The sequence below is a fragment of the Pseudorasbora parva genome, chromosome 20, assembly GCF_024679245.1.
Source record: "Pseudorasbora parva isolate DD20220531a chromosome 20, ASM2467924v1, whole genome shotgun sequence".
Taxonomy (NCBI): Eukaryota; Metazoa; Chordata; class Actinopteri; order Cypriniformes; family Gobionidae; genus Pseudorasbora; species Pseudorasbora parva.
Genome location: NC_090191.1, coordinates 16630747 through 16645578, shown reverse-complemented (window position 1 = coordinate 16645578; position 14832 = coordinate 16630747). Strand labels below are relative to the sequence as shown.

At 42.8% G+C, this 14832-nt stretch overlaps 1 protein-coding gene and 6 non-coding genes across 7 annotated transcripts; 2 read left to right on the top strand and 5 right to left on the bottom strand.

Annotated features, from left to right (window-relative positions):
- Positions 1-8: 8 nt before the first annotated feature.
- LOC137049093 (uncharacterized) lies at positions 9-5906 on the bottom strand. Its single transcript, XM_067427480.1, has 9 exons — positions 5778-5906; positions 5480-5632; positions 4657-4794; positions 4043-4126; positions 3003-3493; positions 2560-2887; positions 1651-2452; positions 1345-1554; positions 9-52 (listed from the first exon to the last, which is right to left on the bottom strand). The coding sequence occupies exons 1-9, from the start codon at positions 5898-5900 to the stop codon at positions 9-11; spliced, it is 2373 nt and encodes a 790-aa protein (XP_067283581.1). The 5' UTR covers positions 5901-5906.
- Positions 5907-8020: 2114 nt separating this feature from the next.
- trnam-cau (transfer RNA methionine (anticodon CAU)) lies at positions 8021-8094 on the bottom strand. The gene has a single exon. It is a non-coding gene; the product is annotated as a tRNA-Met (tRNA).
- Positions 8095-8189: 95 nt separating this feature from the next.
- Positions 8190-8272, top strand: trnal-cag (transfer RNA leucine (anticodon CAG)). The gene has a single exon. It is a non-coding gene; the product is annotated as a tRNA-Leu (tRNA).
- A 2848-nt stretch (positions 8273-11120) lies between these two features.
- trnam-cau (transfer RNA methionine (anticodon CAU)) lies at positions 11121-11194 on the bottom strand. The gene has a single exon. It is a non-coding gene; the product is annotated as a tRNA-Met (tRNA).
- Positions 11195-11289: 95 nt separating this feature from the next.
- On the top strand, positions 11290-11372 carry trnal-cag (transfer RNA leucine (anticodon CAG)). Its single transcript has one exon. It is a non-coding gene; the product is annotated as a tRNA-Leu (tRNA).
- A 782-nt stretch (positions 11373-12154) lies between these two features.
- trnam-cau (transfer RNA methionine (anticodon CAU)) lies at positions 12155-12228 on the bottom strand. Its single transcript has one exon. It is a non-coding gene; the product is annotated as a tRNA-Met (tRNA).
- A 960-nt stretch (positions 12229-13188) lies between these two features.
- On the bottom strand, positions 13189-13262 carry trnam-cau (transfer RNA methionine (anticodon CAU)). Its single transcript has one exon. It is a non-coding gene; the product is annotated as a tRNA-Met (tRNA).
- Between the last annotated feature and the right edge of the window lie 1570 nt (positions 13263-14832).

Here is a 14832-nt window from a genome sequence, read left to right as displayed (position 1 = left end):
TGCAGTGACTAGCCAGTCTGCTGGAACAGGTACTGCACTCCAATGAGCTCACCTGAAACAAACACAATAAACAAGCAGAAATTAAATGTTGTGTATGATATTTGATAAATTAGGCTTTTGTAGTAGCTCATATAGTGTGATATTGTAAGAATAGAGCTGATAACATTTTTTTATTCAGAGGCGCAAAACCTTTAATTGTGGATGGCAAAACATAATGCAATACAGTGATGATTGAGAGACGTACAAATACATTTTCCTCAAAAGCCTGATCATATTTGATATTTACATGTAACATGATTTTTACTCTGCACTTAAGCCCTCATGTTTGCCATTAGTCTTTGTCTAGAATGGGTTAGGGTTAGCCCTTGTGTCTAGCCCTTGTGTCTAGCCCTTGTGTCTAGCCCTTGTGTCTAGCCCTTCTCTAGCCCTTGTGTCTAGCCCTTGTGTCTAGCCCTTCTCTAGCCCTTATGTCTAGCCCTTATCTCTAGCCCTTGTGTCTAGCCCTTCTCTAGCCCTTGTGTCTAGCCCTTCTCTAGCCCTTGTGTCTAGCCCTTGTGTCTAGCCCTTCTCTAGCCCTTGTGTCTAGCCCTTGTGTCTAGCCCTTCTCTAGCCCTTGTGTCTAGCCCTTGTGTCTAGCCCTTCTCTAGCCCTTATGTCTAGCCCTTATCTTTAGCCCTTGTGTCTAGCCCTTCTCTAGCCCTTGTGTCTAGCCCTTCTCTAGCCCTTGTGTCTAGCCCTTCTCTAGCCCTTGTGTCTAGCCCTTGTGTCTAGCCCTTCTCTAGCCCTTGTGTCTAGCCCTTGTGTCTAGCCCTTGTGTCTAGCCCTTGTGTCTAGCCCTTGTGTCTAGCCCTTCTCTAGCCCTTATGTCTAGCCCTTATCTCTAGCCCTTGTGTCTAGCCCTTCTCTAGCCCTTGTGTCTAGCCCTTCTCTAGCCCTTGTGTCTAGCCCTTGTGTCTAGCCCTTGTGTCTAGCCCTTGTGTCTAGCCCTTATGTCTAGCCCTTATGTCTAGCCCTTATGTCTAGCCCTTATCTCTAGCCCTTATCTCTAGCCCTCAGTCTTTGTCTAGCATTGAATGTAACGTTTTGAACTGCCGTGCTGTTGGTGAGTTTTGTTTAGCCAACGTCAAGTCAACGTCAGTTTCTTGTATTGCCAAGTTTTTTTTAATGTTTTGGATATTTTGATTAAACTGAACTTGGGTTCAGCAAACTTGCTGTCAGTGGACTAACAGGCCTTTAGAAATTTGCATAAGAAATATGATACGGTAGACTATAGAGTTATATCTAATATATTGACTGAGATTACACAGAAATTGCAAAATCATGAACAATAACAAATTCTCTCACCGTTGTAACGTGCAGGGGAACAAAATGTGGGGACCACTTTCCTGCCAAACAGCTTTTCGTAGTTGGTGTTTACACAGTGAACAAGTTCTCCTGTGTAACTACGCAAAGCTGATGGCTCCATTGACAGGGAAGCAGCCTCCCGGTCCTGGTTCCACCGGTGTAGACCCTCCAGCAGATAAATCTGAAAGTTCAGACTGTTCGCACTGGTTCCTGTAAATAGACACAAGCATATGGCGGGTTTTTAAGAAACACAGACACTTAATGAGCTTTCTTTACACATGCACATTGTATGTGACAAAGACATACCTGGGATGAACCGGTTCAGATGTAAATGAAAGGACTCGAGAGAAGTAGAGCCCCTTGCACATCTGTATGTCTTCAGAAGCATGCCTCCCTTGGTTAAGCTCCCCGTCTCTGTATAGAGCACAACACCAGGGGGATCTTGAATGCATTTAACATGCTTCTTCTGGACATTCCAGATGTGCTCCATCCTTTCTCTGTCCAGGAGAGGAACACCCAGGGAGTCATTGCCCCTGCTGCTCAGGAGCTCTGTAAGCAGTCGCTCAAGGAGAAGGATGGTAGTCTCCTCTCCATGGGTCCTCCTCCGGCAATGAAGGGCCAGCTCTCCCCTGGTGAGATGCTTGTGGACATCTTCATCTGTCAGCGCAGGCCAACCCTGGGATATCAGCTGCTCTCTCTTTGCCACGCGAAGCTCAGAAACATCAGCCGCATCCCACTCAAAAATGCATGCTGACAGCCGTGACATGAAGATGGGATACAGTTGATGGGCATCAGTTGTACACCCCAAGGCAATCCTGCGCATAAAATGCCAGATGTCCAAGCGTATCAGGAGATCTGGCCAACCTCTGAATCTAGTTTTGAGCTTGGTCTCGCCCACCTCAGTGCAACAGCCACAGTCCACGTACAATACAGCAGGTGGGTCCACACCAGCCTTCTGGTACCGTTTCACCAGACCATCCACCATAATGTCCAGTCCTGCTCCTTCCTGGGCTGTAAGCACACTTATGAGCACCTGACCAAACTCGTTGCCAACAGAGGTAAGCCAGAGTCCCGTTCCTCTTGCCGTCCCAGCCAGCTTCTTGGTGATCTGTAATATACATGATATGAAGCATGCTGTAAATGTAATGAAACTGCAGACTGCCATGCTTTGATATAATAAAAAACAACATAAATTAACAAAAATCCACCACTAACCTTTTTAGTGGAATCCATCTTCAAGATAGAGCCATAGGTGGATGTAATCCTTGCATGGATTTCATCCAGCCTTGTCAGGATGTCTTGGCTGTAGACTGTAAGCAGCCACTTACAGCTTGGCACCACTGTAGGCTCTGGGGGTTCCTGAAATTTTACTGGCAACACCCCGGGTCCATTGAGGAAGTCCACACATTGCGTGGTGTACCGGGCCAGCCGCTGGAGCCACTCCTCGCTGTGGTTCTCTCGCAGTTGTTTTATGACCCGGGTGGGACTGTTGCCAAGGCCACGTTCACGGAGAAGCCGAATGACCCTCATATCACAGGCATACCTTAGGAAAAGCAAAATCCACACATTTATATATTTTACATATTTGTTTTGTAAAGTATTTGCTAATAAATGTGATGATGGACTATCAACTGGATGTGGAATGAAAGTGTACTCACTTCCGTGTGAGGATGACCCGAAACTCAGATCGATGGCCCAGATCCAACTGTTGAAGGACAGTCTGACTCCAAGACACATGCGAGGCTTTACACTTGGCACAGATGAGGGTTTCTGTGACCATGTTGTACATCCTGTCGATGTCCAGAACCTGCCGTGCCCTTTTGTGCAGACCGCCTCCTGTCAGCTGGTGCTGTCCACAGGCAGGATTGGGACAGAGAACCTTGACCCTCCACAGCTTGTATGGCATCCACAGCAACAGAGCATGGCAAAAAAATCTGTCTGGAGCTGGAGCCTGATTGTATGTAAGTGCTGGCTGTGGTGGGTAATACCAGAGCTGTAGGTTTTCACGAAGCTCTGGTTTCCCCGTGGGTCCCGATTTAAAAAGTCTGCTGGCAATCCACCTGTGATCTTCCTGTGGCAAGGTCTCCGACCACAAACGATGCAGTCGAACTCCAGATGGAGCTTGCAGCAATGCTCCAGAAGGAGCAGTCTGTGAAAGAAAAATACCAAACATTTAGTTTAGCAAGGTCATTTGTTCAATAAGCACTTTATTTTTCCAAAACTACCCTCACATAAAACAGTGATTATTGCTACATCAAAACTTTAAAATAAAATATAATTTTGTATTAATCACTACTGTCATCCAAAAAGAAATGAATATTCTTAAAGCAAGGAAAGATTATCCTCTGTAATTTTACAAACAACATCTCTTTATTTAAAATATTTTAAACATCTGATTATGTAAATAATAATGTAAATATTTCTTTAAATTTAATATCAAGTTGATCCTTTGGGGAGCCAAGTCCTAACATTATGAGTTTACTTGGTTATTGTTTATTCAGCTTGAAAGTGTTTTAGGAAGCTACTGGAGTGGATGTCAACTACTTACTTTACCGTACATTAATAGAAAAAAATTTATACATATGTTCCAAACATTTTTTAAAACTGTGTCAGCTGCTAACGCTATTTTGTGTTAAGTTACAGTTAATATGCCAATTCAATTACTTTTATAAACCAATAGAATTTTTAAATTACTTACAGAGACAATACTGCACGACTCTGTAGGACTGGTCACATCTGCAGTGGTTCTGGGGACAGAGGCTGGAACTCCAGGGTCTTGTGTCTGTACAATTATAATAAATATGATGTGAAATATAAGTGAAATATAATAGATGTTGTATATATAACAAGAGAAACAGTCAAACATAACTGTCCGATAATTTTAACTCATCCTAGATGAAATTATACAATACTATAATCGTATTTAAAAAAAAAGAATATTGAAGATTAATATAGTCAAAAACAGTAATACTGGGACATATTATTGCATTTTAAAATCGCGGCTTATTTGAATCTATTTTCAAATGTATTTAATGCATCTTCTTGAATAAAAGTATCAATTTCTTTAAAAACCCCTCACCAACTTTTAAACAGTAGTGTACTGTAGTCGCCTTTGGCTTTTGGCTTGTTCAGTTAGGGACACTTAATATTCAACTATATTACCAATCTGCCCGCATTGACACTATATGATAATTGAAATATAGTATTGTTCATTACGTTGAGATTTCCTGAAATACAAAATATGTTTCTAAAAAGTGCACAGGATTGGAGTGTGTCTTTATAGAATGCAATGTGGATTATGCCAGTACTTACAGAGACAGTGGTGCTTGTTATAGGATCACCGGACACTGCTGGGCTGGGCTGGTCAACAACCTGAGATGGTTTCCTAGCCATACTTAGATTGGGCTTTGCTGCAGCAATGTGGGACCCACCAAATCTTGGCTTGGTAAACTAAAATAGGGAAAAACAATTTCAATGAAAAGATTAAATTTAAATTATATATTAAATTATATAATTGCTGCAACAAATATATAATGACATATTTGGCAAATGAGAAAAAAATCTATTGTTCCTATATTTTATTGTGTTAATTAAAGGAACTGCTTTCTTGCTGTATAGTTAAATACAATATGCATACTGTTTTCTGTAAAATGGTGTCCCTTAAGTGGTTCATGCTGTATGTTTGCTGAATAACTGAGAAAAAGCTGGACAATGGTATAAAAGTAATTTTTTTGTGTGTGTATTACCACCCTCTTGGTTAAGAGAGCAACCTAGATGAACCTCTTAATTGGTTATTACACTTGTAATGGCCACAAAGTAGATGCTAAATGGCTGAATTTATAATATGTGTATAATTAATGGTGCATAAGTGGAATGTTACCAGAGAAATTAATGGGACAATCTCTGAGGAAACAATTATTAATAATAGAGTTCCACAGAGAAGTGTCTTAGGCCCCCTTTTATTTCTGTTATACATGAATGACATGCAAGCTGTTTGTGACTCTAATTTGTTTTTATATGCTGGTAGGTGTGAAAAACATACCAGCCAAAACTCAGCTTTTTACTTTCTGTACTTCATTATATTTCAACTTAACTGTTATACTTTAAAACGTAAAATTTTGTAAAATTTTATTACCCTTGACAAACTTGGTATAATCCTAGATGTCACAGATGGAGTAGTCTTGGGCTGGAGCCGAGGCTGAGGCTGAGGCTGACTCTGCTGTGCTGGCCCAGTAGCGGAAGGCTGTTGTTCCACAACCCTTGGTGCTGGTCCAGTAGAGACAGTGGCCTGTTTAAGACAACCACAAAAATACATACAATAATTTTTTAATGAGAAAAATGTTTAGTAAATTAATACTGTATATATATATATATAATAAAAATAAATTAAAAAAATAAATAAATAAATACTTGCAACATCTTCACATTGTTACCTTTTGAGTGTGAAAACCACACATGCACTTTGGGACTGCTCCAAGTAAAGTTGTCTGGCCGCGAGACTGCATCGGACATTTTTCAATCTGTAAAAATTGACATGTAATACACAATACATGCATTTCTAACTAAACTGGAATGGCAAATTGATTTACTGTCATTTTCCAGGACGTGTGTCATATTTATTTTTATATAAATTATTTTTTGTCATATGTTCTTTGAAGGGGAGACACAAAAATGTAAAATTAGAGAAAAAGTGAATGAGTTTGTTTCCCCCATTAAAAGAACAAGAGAGGTACAAGAGAGGAACATTTAATTTCACACCTTCAAACCATCCCCCAACATCCCTGCCCCCTCTCTCTCAAATCTCCAAATCTCCTCCCAGACCAAAAAAGTCTTCCATGTATTTTTTTTATAGTATGAAATAAATCTCAAATACCTGCAACATTTTTTACATAAATATATATATAAATAAATAATATTGATACCTGGTTTACATTAGTGTAAACCATAAGTAACAGTGCATTGTTCTAATGAATGAGATCAGGTACATGTTTGTACTGAACTCTAATTTGTTGTTCTAATGAAAGAGATCAGGTACATGTTTGTACTGAACTCTAAGTTGTTGCTCTGTTATGCAAATACATTAAACAAACGATTCTAATGTTCAATTATGCAAGTCAACAAACACTTAAGTCGTTTATTTCATGAAAAGGTCACAAAAACTAAGCACACACTCACCCTTTGATACATCTCATACCACTTTTTCTGTTGAGGAGCTGGCCTGTTACCCTCAGTTGATGGCCAAACTCCTGTGCTGGCAAACTTTTTTAGACGAATTATCCATTCATTTTCCGACATGGCTTTATGGGATTTTTTTCCAGACATTTTTTTTGACCTAGGTTAAATCGTTTTGGACAAAACTACCCTTAATAAAATTGTTTCTTTACAAAATAAACTCAACACAACATATTCAAATGTGTAATTTGGTTTCTTACCTGTTCGCGGTGTATTTTTTGTATAAAAAATATACTTTATCCGATGACCTGATCTCCGTAAAAATGATGCTGACCTCCGTGCCAGTGATGCTCCTCTACTGAATTTTTTTTGAACTCTGACACGCCCCCCGAGAACTTTGTCATTACTTCGTGCCACCTTCGGCTCAGCTCGGAAACTTGATTGACAGCTTGACTAGCCTCCTGACACCAACTAGCGGTGACAAGCGTAAACACGCTCACAACATTTCCTTGAACTCTGATTGGTCAAATGTCGAAAATGTCAAGAAAATGTTAAGAATGGCGCTTTCTGATTGGTTGCAAATGTTATAGTGCTTCGCCGTGATTGGCTGTGGAGTTGAACATTCTTCAACATTTCCCTCAAATTGTCGGACTATCCTTCGGCAGCTGGCGTTCAGGTCGCAGTCTCCCCTGGAGGCGTGGGTTCGAATCCCACTTCTGACAGACCTAACCTTTGGTTGCGGGCTCCAGGTAGACTCTTTAACCCTCTGGCAAGTTGACCCAGTAACACGCTAATATTGACGAAGCACTGCAATTCAGTTCATGTCAGAGCCAATGGAACACTACGGTACCTCTGACCACCGGCATCGCATGAACTTTAAAGTAACACTTTTGTGCCATGTATGGGATTCTGTGGAATTTTCATGCAGTTTCCAGGGAATGTCATGTCCTGACATTTTATGAAATTGGACATGTTTTATAGAATAGCATTCAATGGAATAACATGTTGTGATGTTTACCGGAATGAGAACTTGTTTATGAAAGGGTATTCATGTTTTGTTTGGGGTTTCTTTGGAGGGATGCAATGGGATTCTTGGAGTTTGACTGTGATGTCATGGACTGAAATTTTGGGGGTGCAGTAGAATTTCATGGCAAGGAATTCCTGGAAATCTCTTGGATTGACATGTCATGGGTTTATGGGCTGTGGGATGGAATGTCATGGAATGAGATTCATGGCATGTCAAGCGAAACATTACATCACTACTGACAAGAAACGTCATGAGAATGAAAGAATTATGTTCAGACTGAACAAAACATTGTAGTGACACTGCCCCAGTTTAGGTGAATATGAGAGGAATACTATTTCTGCATTTATTCAACATCTGCCCTACAAAATGACTGGATTTCAATCGCATTGCTCATGAAGGAATGGACAATCACACAAAAGGGTATGAAGAAACCCGCTCTTTTGCCTAAACGCTCTTGTGTGCCAAAAAGCACCACTCTGCCCCGTGTGAGGCTCGAACTCACAACCTTCAGATTATGAGACTGACGCGCTGCCTAACTGCGCCAACGAGGCATGTGCTGTGGCCAGTGTGAGTGGTGGAGCACTAGCTTCTGGATCATCTGCCATTCGGTGCAGCTCCAAACACGCTGCTCACCGTGAGCTTTCATGTCAGGATGGCCGAGCGGTCTAAGGCGCTGCGTTCAGGTCGGAGTCTCCCCTGGAGGTGTGGGTTCGAATCCCACTTCTGACAGACCTAACCTTTAGTTGCGGGCTCCAGGTAGACTCTTTAACCCTCTGGCAAGTTGACCCAGTAACACGCTAATATTGACGAAGCACTGCAATTCAGTTCATGTCAGAGCCAATGGAACACTACGGTACCTCTGACCACCGGCATCGTATGAACTTTAAAGTAACACTTTTGTGCCATGTATGGGATTCTGTGGAATTTCCATGCAGTTTCCAGGGAATGTCATGTCCTGACATTTCATGAAATTGGACATGTTTTATAGAATAGCATTCAATGGAATACCATGTTGCGATGTTTACCGGAATGAGAACTTGTTTATGAAAGGGTATTCATGTTTTGTTTGGGGTTTCTTTGGAGGGATGCAATGGGATTCTTGGAGTTTGACTGTGATGTCATGGACTGAAATTTTGGGGGTGCAGTAGAATTTCATGGCAAGGAATTCCTGGAAATCTCTTGGAATGACATGTCATGGGTTTATTGGCTGTGGGATGGAATGTCATGGAATGAGATTCATGAAATGTCAAGCGAAACATTACATCACTACTGACAAGAAACATCATGAGAATGAAAGAATTATGTTCAACCTGAACAAAACATTGTAGTGACACTGCCCCATTTTAGGTGAATATGAGAGGAATACTATTACTGCATTTATTCAACATCTGCCCCACAAAATGACTGGATTTCAATCGCATTGCTCATGAAGGAATGGACAATCACACAAAAGGGTATGAAGAAACCCGCTCTTTTGCCTAAACGCTCTTGTGTGCCAAAAAGCACCACTCTGCCCTGTGTGAGGCTCGAACTCACGACCTTCAGATTATGAGACTGACGCTTCCTAACTGCGCCAACGAGGCATGTGCTGTGGCCAGTGTGAGTGGTGGAGCACTAGCTTCTGGATCATCTACCATTCGGTGCAGCTCCAAACACGCTGCTCACCGTGAGCTGTCATGTCAGGATGGCCGAGTGGTCTAAGGCGCTGCGTTCAGGTCGCAGTCTCACTTGGAGGCGTGGGTTCGAATCCTACTTCTGACAGACCTAACCTTTGGTTGCGGGCTCCAGGTAGACTCTTTAACCCTCTGGCAAGTTGACCCAGTAACACGCTAATATTGACGAAGCACTGCAATTCAGTTCATGTCAGAGCCAATGGAACACTACGGTACCTCTGACCACCGGCATCGCATGAACTTTAAAGTAACACTTTTGTGCCATGTATGGGATTCTGTGGAATTTTCATGCAGTTTCCAGGGAATGTCATGTCCTGACATTTCATGAAATTGGACATGTTTTATAGAATAGCATTCAATGGAATACTATGTTGTGATGTTTACCGGAATGAGAACTTGTTTATGAAAGGGTATTCATGTTTTGTTTGGGGTTTCTTTGGAGGGATGCAATGGGATTCTTGGAGTTTGACTGTGATGTCATGGACTGAAATTTTGGGGGTGCAGTAGAATTTCATGGCAAGGAATTCCTGGAAATCTCTTGGAATGACATGTCATGGGTTTATGGGCTGTGGGATGGAATGTCATGGAATGAGATTCATGGCATGTCAAGCAAAACATTACATCACTACTGACAAGAAACGTCATGAGAATGAAAGAATTATGTTCAGACTGAACAAAACATTGTAGTGACACTGCCCCATTTTAGGTGAATATGAGAGGAATACTATTACTGCATTTATTCAACATCTGCCCTACAAAATGACTGGATTTCAATCGTATTGCTCATGAAGGAATGGACAATCACACAAAAGGGTATGAAGAAACCCGCTCTTTTGCCTAAACGCTCTTGTGTGCCAAAAAGCACCACTCTGCCCCGTGTGAGGCTCGAACTCACGACCTTCAGATTATGAGACTGACGCGCTGCCTAACTGCAACAACAAGGCATGTGCTGTGGCCAGTGTGAGTGGTGGAGCACTAGCTTCTGGATCATCTGCCATTCGGTGCAGCTCCAAACACGCTGCTCACCGTGCACTGTCATGTCAGGATGGCCGAGCGGTCTAAGGCGCTGCGTTCAGGTCGCAGTCTCACCTGGAGGCGTAGGTTCGAATCCCACTTCTGACAGACCTAACCTTTGGTTGTGGGCTCCAGGTAGAGTCTTTAACCATCTGGCAAGTTGACCCAGTAACACACTAATATTGACGAAGCACTGCATTTCAGTTCATGTCAGAGCCAATGGAACACTACGGTACCTCTGACCACCGGCATCGTATGAACTTTAAAGTAACACTTTTGTGCCATGTATGGGATTCTGTGGAATTTCCATGCAGTTTCCAGGGAATGTCATGTCCTGACATTTCATGAAATTGGACATGTTTTATAGAATAGCATTCAATGGAATACCATGTTTCGATGTTTACCGGAATGAGAACTTGTTTATGAAAGGGTATTCATGTTTTGTTTGGGGTTTCTTTGGAGGGATGCAATGGGATTCTTGGAGTTTGACTGTGATGTCATGGACTGAAATTTTGGGGGTGCAGTAGAATTTCATGGCAAGGAATTCCTGGAAATCTCTTGGAATGACATGTCATGGGTTTATGGGCTGTGGGATGGATTGTCATGTAATGAGATACATGGCATGTCAAGCGAAACATTACATCACTACTGACAAGAAACGTCATGAGAATGAAAGAATTATGTTCAGACTGAACAAAACATTGTAGTGAAACTGCCCCATTTTAGGTGAATATGAGTGGAATACTATTACTGCATTTATTCAACATCTGCCCTACAAAATGACTGGATTTCAATCGCATTGCTCATGAAGGAATGGACAATCACACAAAAGGGTATGAAGAAACCCGCTCTTTTGCCTAAACGCTCTTGTGTGCCAAAAAGCACCACTCTGCCCCGTGTGAGGCTCGAACTCACGACCTTCAGATTATGAGACTGACGCGCTGCCTAACTGCGCCAACGAGGCGTGTGCTGTGGCCAGTGTGAGTGGTGGAGCACTAGCTTCTGGATCATCTGCCATTCGGTGCAGCTCCAAACACGCTGCTCACCTTGCGCTGTCATGTCAGGATGGCCGAGCGGTCTAAGGCGCTGCGTTCAGGTCGCAGTCTCCCCTGGAGGCGTGGGTTTGAATCCCACTTCTGACAGACCTAACCTTTGGTTGCGGGCTCCAGGTAGACTCTTTAACCCTCTGGCAAGTTGACCCAGTAACACGCTAATATTGACGAAGCACTGCAATTCAGTTCATGTCAGAGCCAATGGAACACTACGGTACCTCTGACCACCTGCATCGCATGAACTTTAAAGTAACACTTTTGTGCCATGTATGGGATTCTGTGGAATTTTCATGCATATTCCAGGGAATGTCATGTCCTGACATTTCATGAAATTGGACATGTTTTATAGAATAGCATTCAATGGAATACCATGTTGCGATGTTTACCGGAATGAGAACTTGTTTATGAAAGGGTATTCATGTTTTGTTTGGGGTTTCTTTGGAGGGATGCAATGGGATTCTTGGAGTTTGACTGTGATGTCATGGACTGAAATTGTGGGGGTGCAGTAGAATTTCATGGCAAGGAATTCCTGGAAATCTCTTGGAATGACATGTCATGGGTTTATGGGCTGTGGGATGGAATGTCATGGAATGAGATTCATGGCATGTCAAGCGAAACATTACATCACTAGTGACAAGAAACGTCATGAGAATGAAAGAATTATGTTCAGACTGAACAAAACATTGTAGTGACACTGCTCTATTTTAGGTGAATATGAGAGGAATACTATTACTGCATTTATTCAACATCTGCCCCACAAAATGACTGGATTTCAATCGCATTGCTCATGAAGGAATGGACAATCACACAAAAGGGTATGAAGAAACCCGCTCTTTTGCCTAAACGCTCTTGTGTGCCAAAAAGCACCACTCTGCCCCGTGTGAGGCTCGAACTCACGACCTTCAGATTATGAGACTGAGGCGCTGCCTAACTGCGCCAACGAGGCATGTGCTGTGGCCAGTGTGAGTGGTGGAGCACTAGCTTCTGGATCATCTGCCATTCGGTGCAGCTCCAAATACGCTGCTCACCGTGTGCTGTCATGTCAGGATGGCAGAGCGGTCTAAGGCGCTGCGTTCAGGTTGCAGTCTCCCCTGGAGGCGTGGGTTCGAATCCCACTTCTGACAGACCTAACCTTTGGTTGCGGGCTCCAGGCAGAGTCTTTAACCCTCTGGCAAGTTGACCCAGTAACACACTAATATTGACGAAGCACTGCATTTCAGTTCATGTCAGAGCCAATGGAACACTACGGTACCTCTGACCACCGGCATCGTATGAACTTTAAAGTAACACTTGTGTGCCATGTATGGGATTCTGTGGATTTTCCATGCAGTTTCCAGGGAATGTCATGTCCTGACATTTCATGAAATTGGACATGTTTTATAGAATAGCATTCAATGGAATACCATGTTGCGATGTTTACCGGAATGAGAACTTGTTTATGAAAGGGTATTCATGTTTTGTTTGGGGTTTCTTTGGAGGGATGCAATGGGATTCTTGGAGTTTGACTGTGATGTCATGGACTGAAATTTTGGGGGTGCAGTAGAATTTCATGGCAAGGAATTCCTGGAAATCTCTTGGAATGACATGTCATGGGTTTATGGGCTGTGGGATGGAATGTCATGGAATGAGATTCATGAAATGTCAAGCGAAACATTACATCACTACTGACAAGAAACATCATGAGAATGAAAGAATTATGTTCAACCTGAACAAAACATTGTAGTGACACTGCCCCATTTTAGGTGAATATGAGAGGAATACTATTACTGCATTTATTCAACATCTGCCCCACAAAATGACTGGATTTCAATCGCATTGCTCATGAAGGAATGGACAATCACACAAAAGGGTATGAAGAAACCCGCTCTTTTGCCTAAACGCTCTTGTGTGCCAAAAAGCACCACTCTGCCCCGTGTGAGGCTCGAACTCACAACCTTCAGATTATGAGACTGACGCGCTGCCTAACTGCGCCAACGAGGCATGTGCTGTGGCCAGTGTGAGTGGTGGAGCACTAGCTTCTGGATCATCTGCCATTCGGTGCAGCTCCAAACACGCTGCTCACTGTGAGCTGTCATGTCAGGATGGCCGAGCGGTCTAAGGCGCTGCGTTCAGGTCGCAGTCTCCCCTGGAGGCGTGGGTTGAATCCCACTTCTGACAGACCTAACCTTTGGTTGCGGGCTCCAGGTAGACTCTTTAACCCTCTGGCAAGTTGACCCAGTAACACGCTAATATTGACGAAGCACTGCAATTCAGTTCATGTCAAAGCCAATGGAACACTACGGTACCTCTGACCACCGGCATCGCATGAACTTTAAAGTAACACTTTTGTGCCATGTATGGGATTCTGTGGAATTTTCATGCAGTTTCCAGGGAATGTCATGTCCTGACATTTCATGAAATTGGACATGTTTTATAGAATAGCATTCAATGGAATACCATGTTGTGATGTTTACCGGAATGAGAACTTGTTTATGAAAGGGTATTCATGTTTTGTTTGGGGTTTCTTTGGAGGGATGCAATGGGATTCTTGGAGTTTGACTGTGATGTCATGGACTGAAATTTTGGGGGTGCAGTAGAATTTCATGGCAAGGAATTCCTGGAAATCTCTTGGAATGACATGTCATGGGTTTATGGGCTGTGGGATGGAATGTCATGGAATGAGATTCATGGCATGTCAAGCGAAACATTACATCACTACTGACAAGAAACGTCATGAGAATGAAAGAATTATGTTCAGACTGAACAAAACATTGTAGTGACACTGCCCCATTTTAGGTGAATATGAGAGGAATACTATTACTGCATTTATTCAACATCTGCCCTACAAAATGACTGGATTTCAATCGCATTGCTCATGAAGGAATGGACAATCACACAAAAGGGTATGAAGAAACCCGCTCTTTTGCCTAAACGCTCTTGTGTGCCAAAAAGCACCACTCTGCCCCGTGTGAGGCTCGAACTCATGACCTTCAGATTATGAGACTGCCGCGCTGCCTAACTGCGCCAACGAGGCATGTGCTGTAGCCAGTGTGAGTGGTGAAGCACTAGCTTCTGGATCATCTGCCATTCGGTGCAGCTCCAAACACGCTGCTCACCGTGAGCTGTCGTGTCAGGATGTCCGAGTGGTCTAAGGCGCTTCGTTCAGGCCGCAGTCTCCCCTGGAGGCGTGGGTTCGAATCCCACTTCTGACAGACCTAACCTTTGGTTGCGGGCTCCAGGTAGAGTCTTTAACCCTCTGGCAAGTTGACCCAGTAACACACTAATATTGATGAAGCACTGCATTTCAGTTCATGTCAGATCCAATGGAACACTACGGTACCTCTGACCACCGGCATCGTATGAACTTTAAAGTAACACTTTTGTGCCATGTATGGGATTCTGTGGAATTTCCATGCAGTTTCCAGGGAATGTCATGTCCTGACATTTTAAGAAATTGGACATGTTTTATAGAATAGCATTCAATGGAATACCATGTTGCGATGTTTACCGGAATGAGAACTTGTTTATGAAAGGGTATTCATGTTTTGTTTGGGGTTTCTTTGGAGGGATG

Coding starts and splice junctions, on each gene's coding strand:
- LOC137049093 (XM_067427480.1), bottom strand. CDS start 5,900: ATGCATGTATTGTGTATTACATGTCAATTTTTACAGATTGAAAAATGT. Junction 3,494..4,042: donor AGTCGTGCAGTATTGTCTCT/GTAAGTAATTTA, acceptor TTTCTTTCACAG/ACTGCTCCTTCTGGAGCATT. Junction 1,555..1,650: donor TCTGAACCGGTTCATCCCAG/GTATGTCTTTGT, acceptor GTCTATTTACAG/GAACCAGTGCGAACAGTCTG.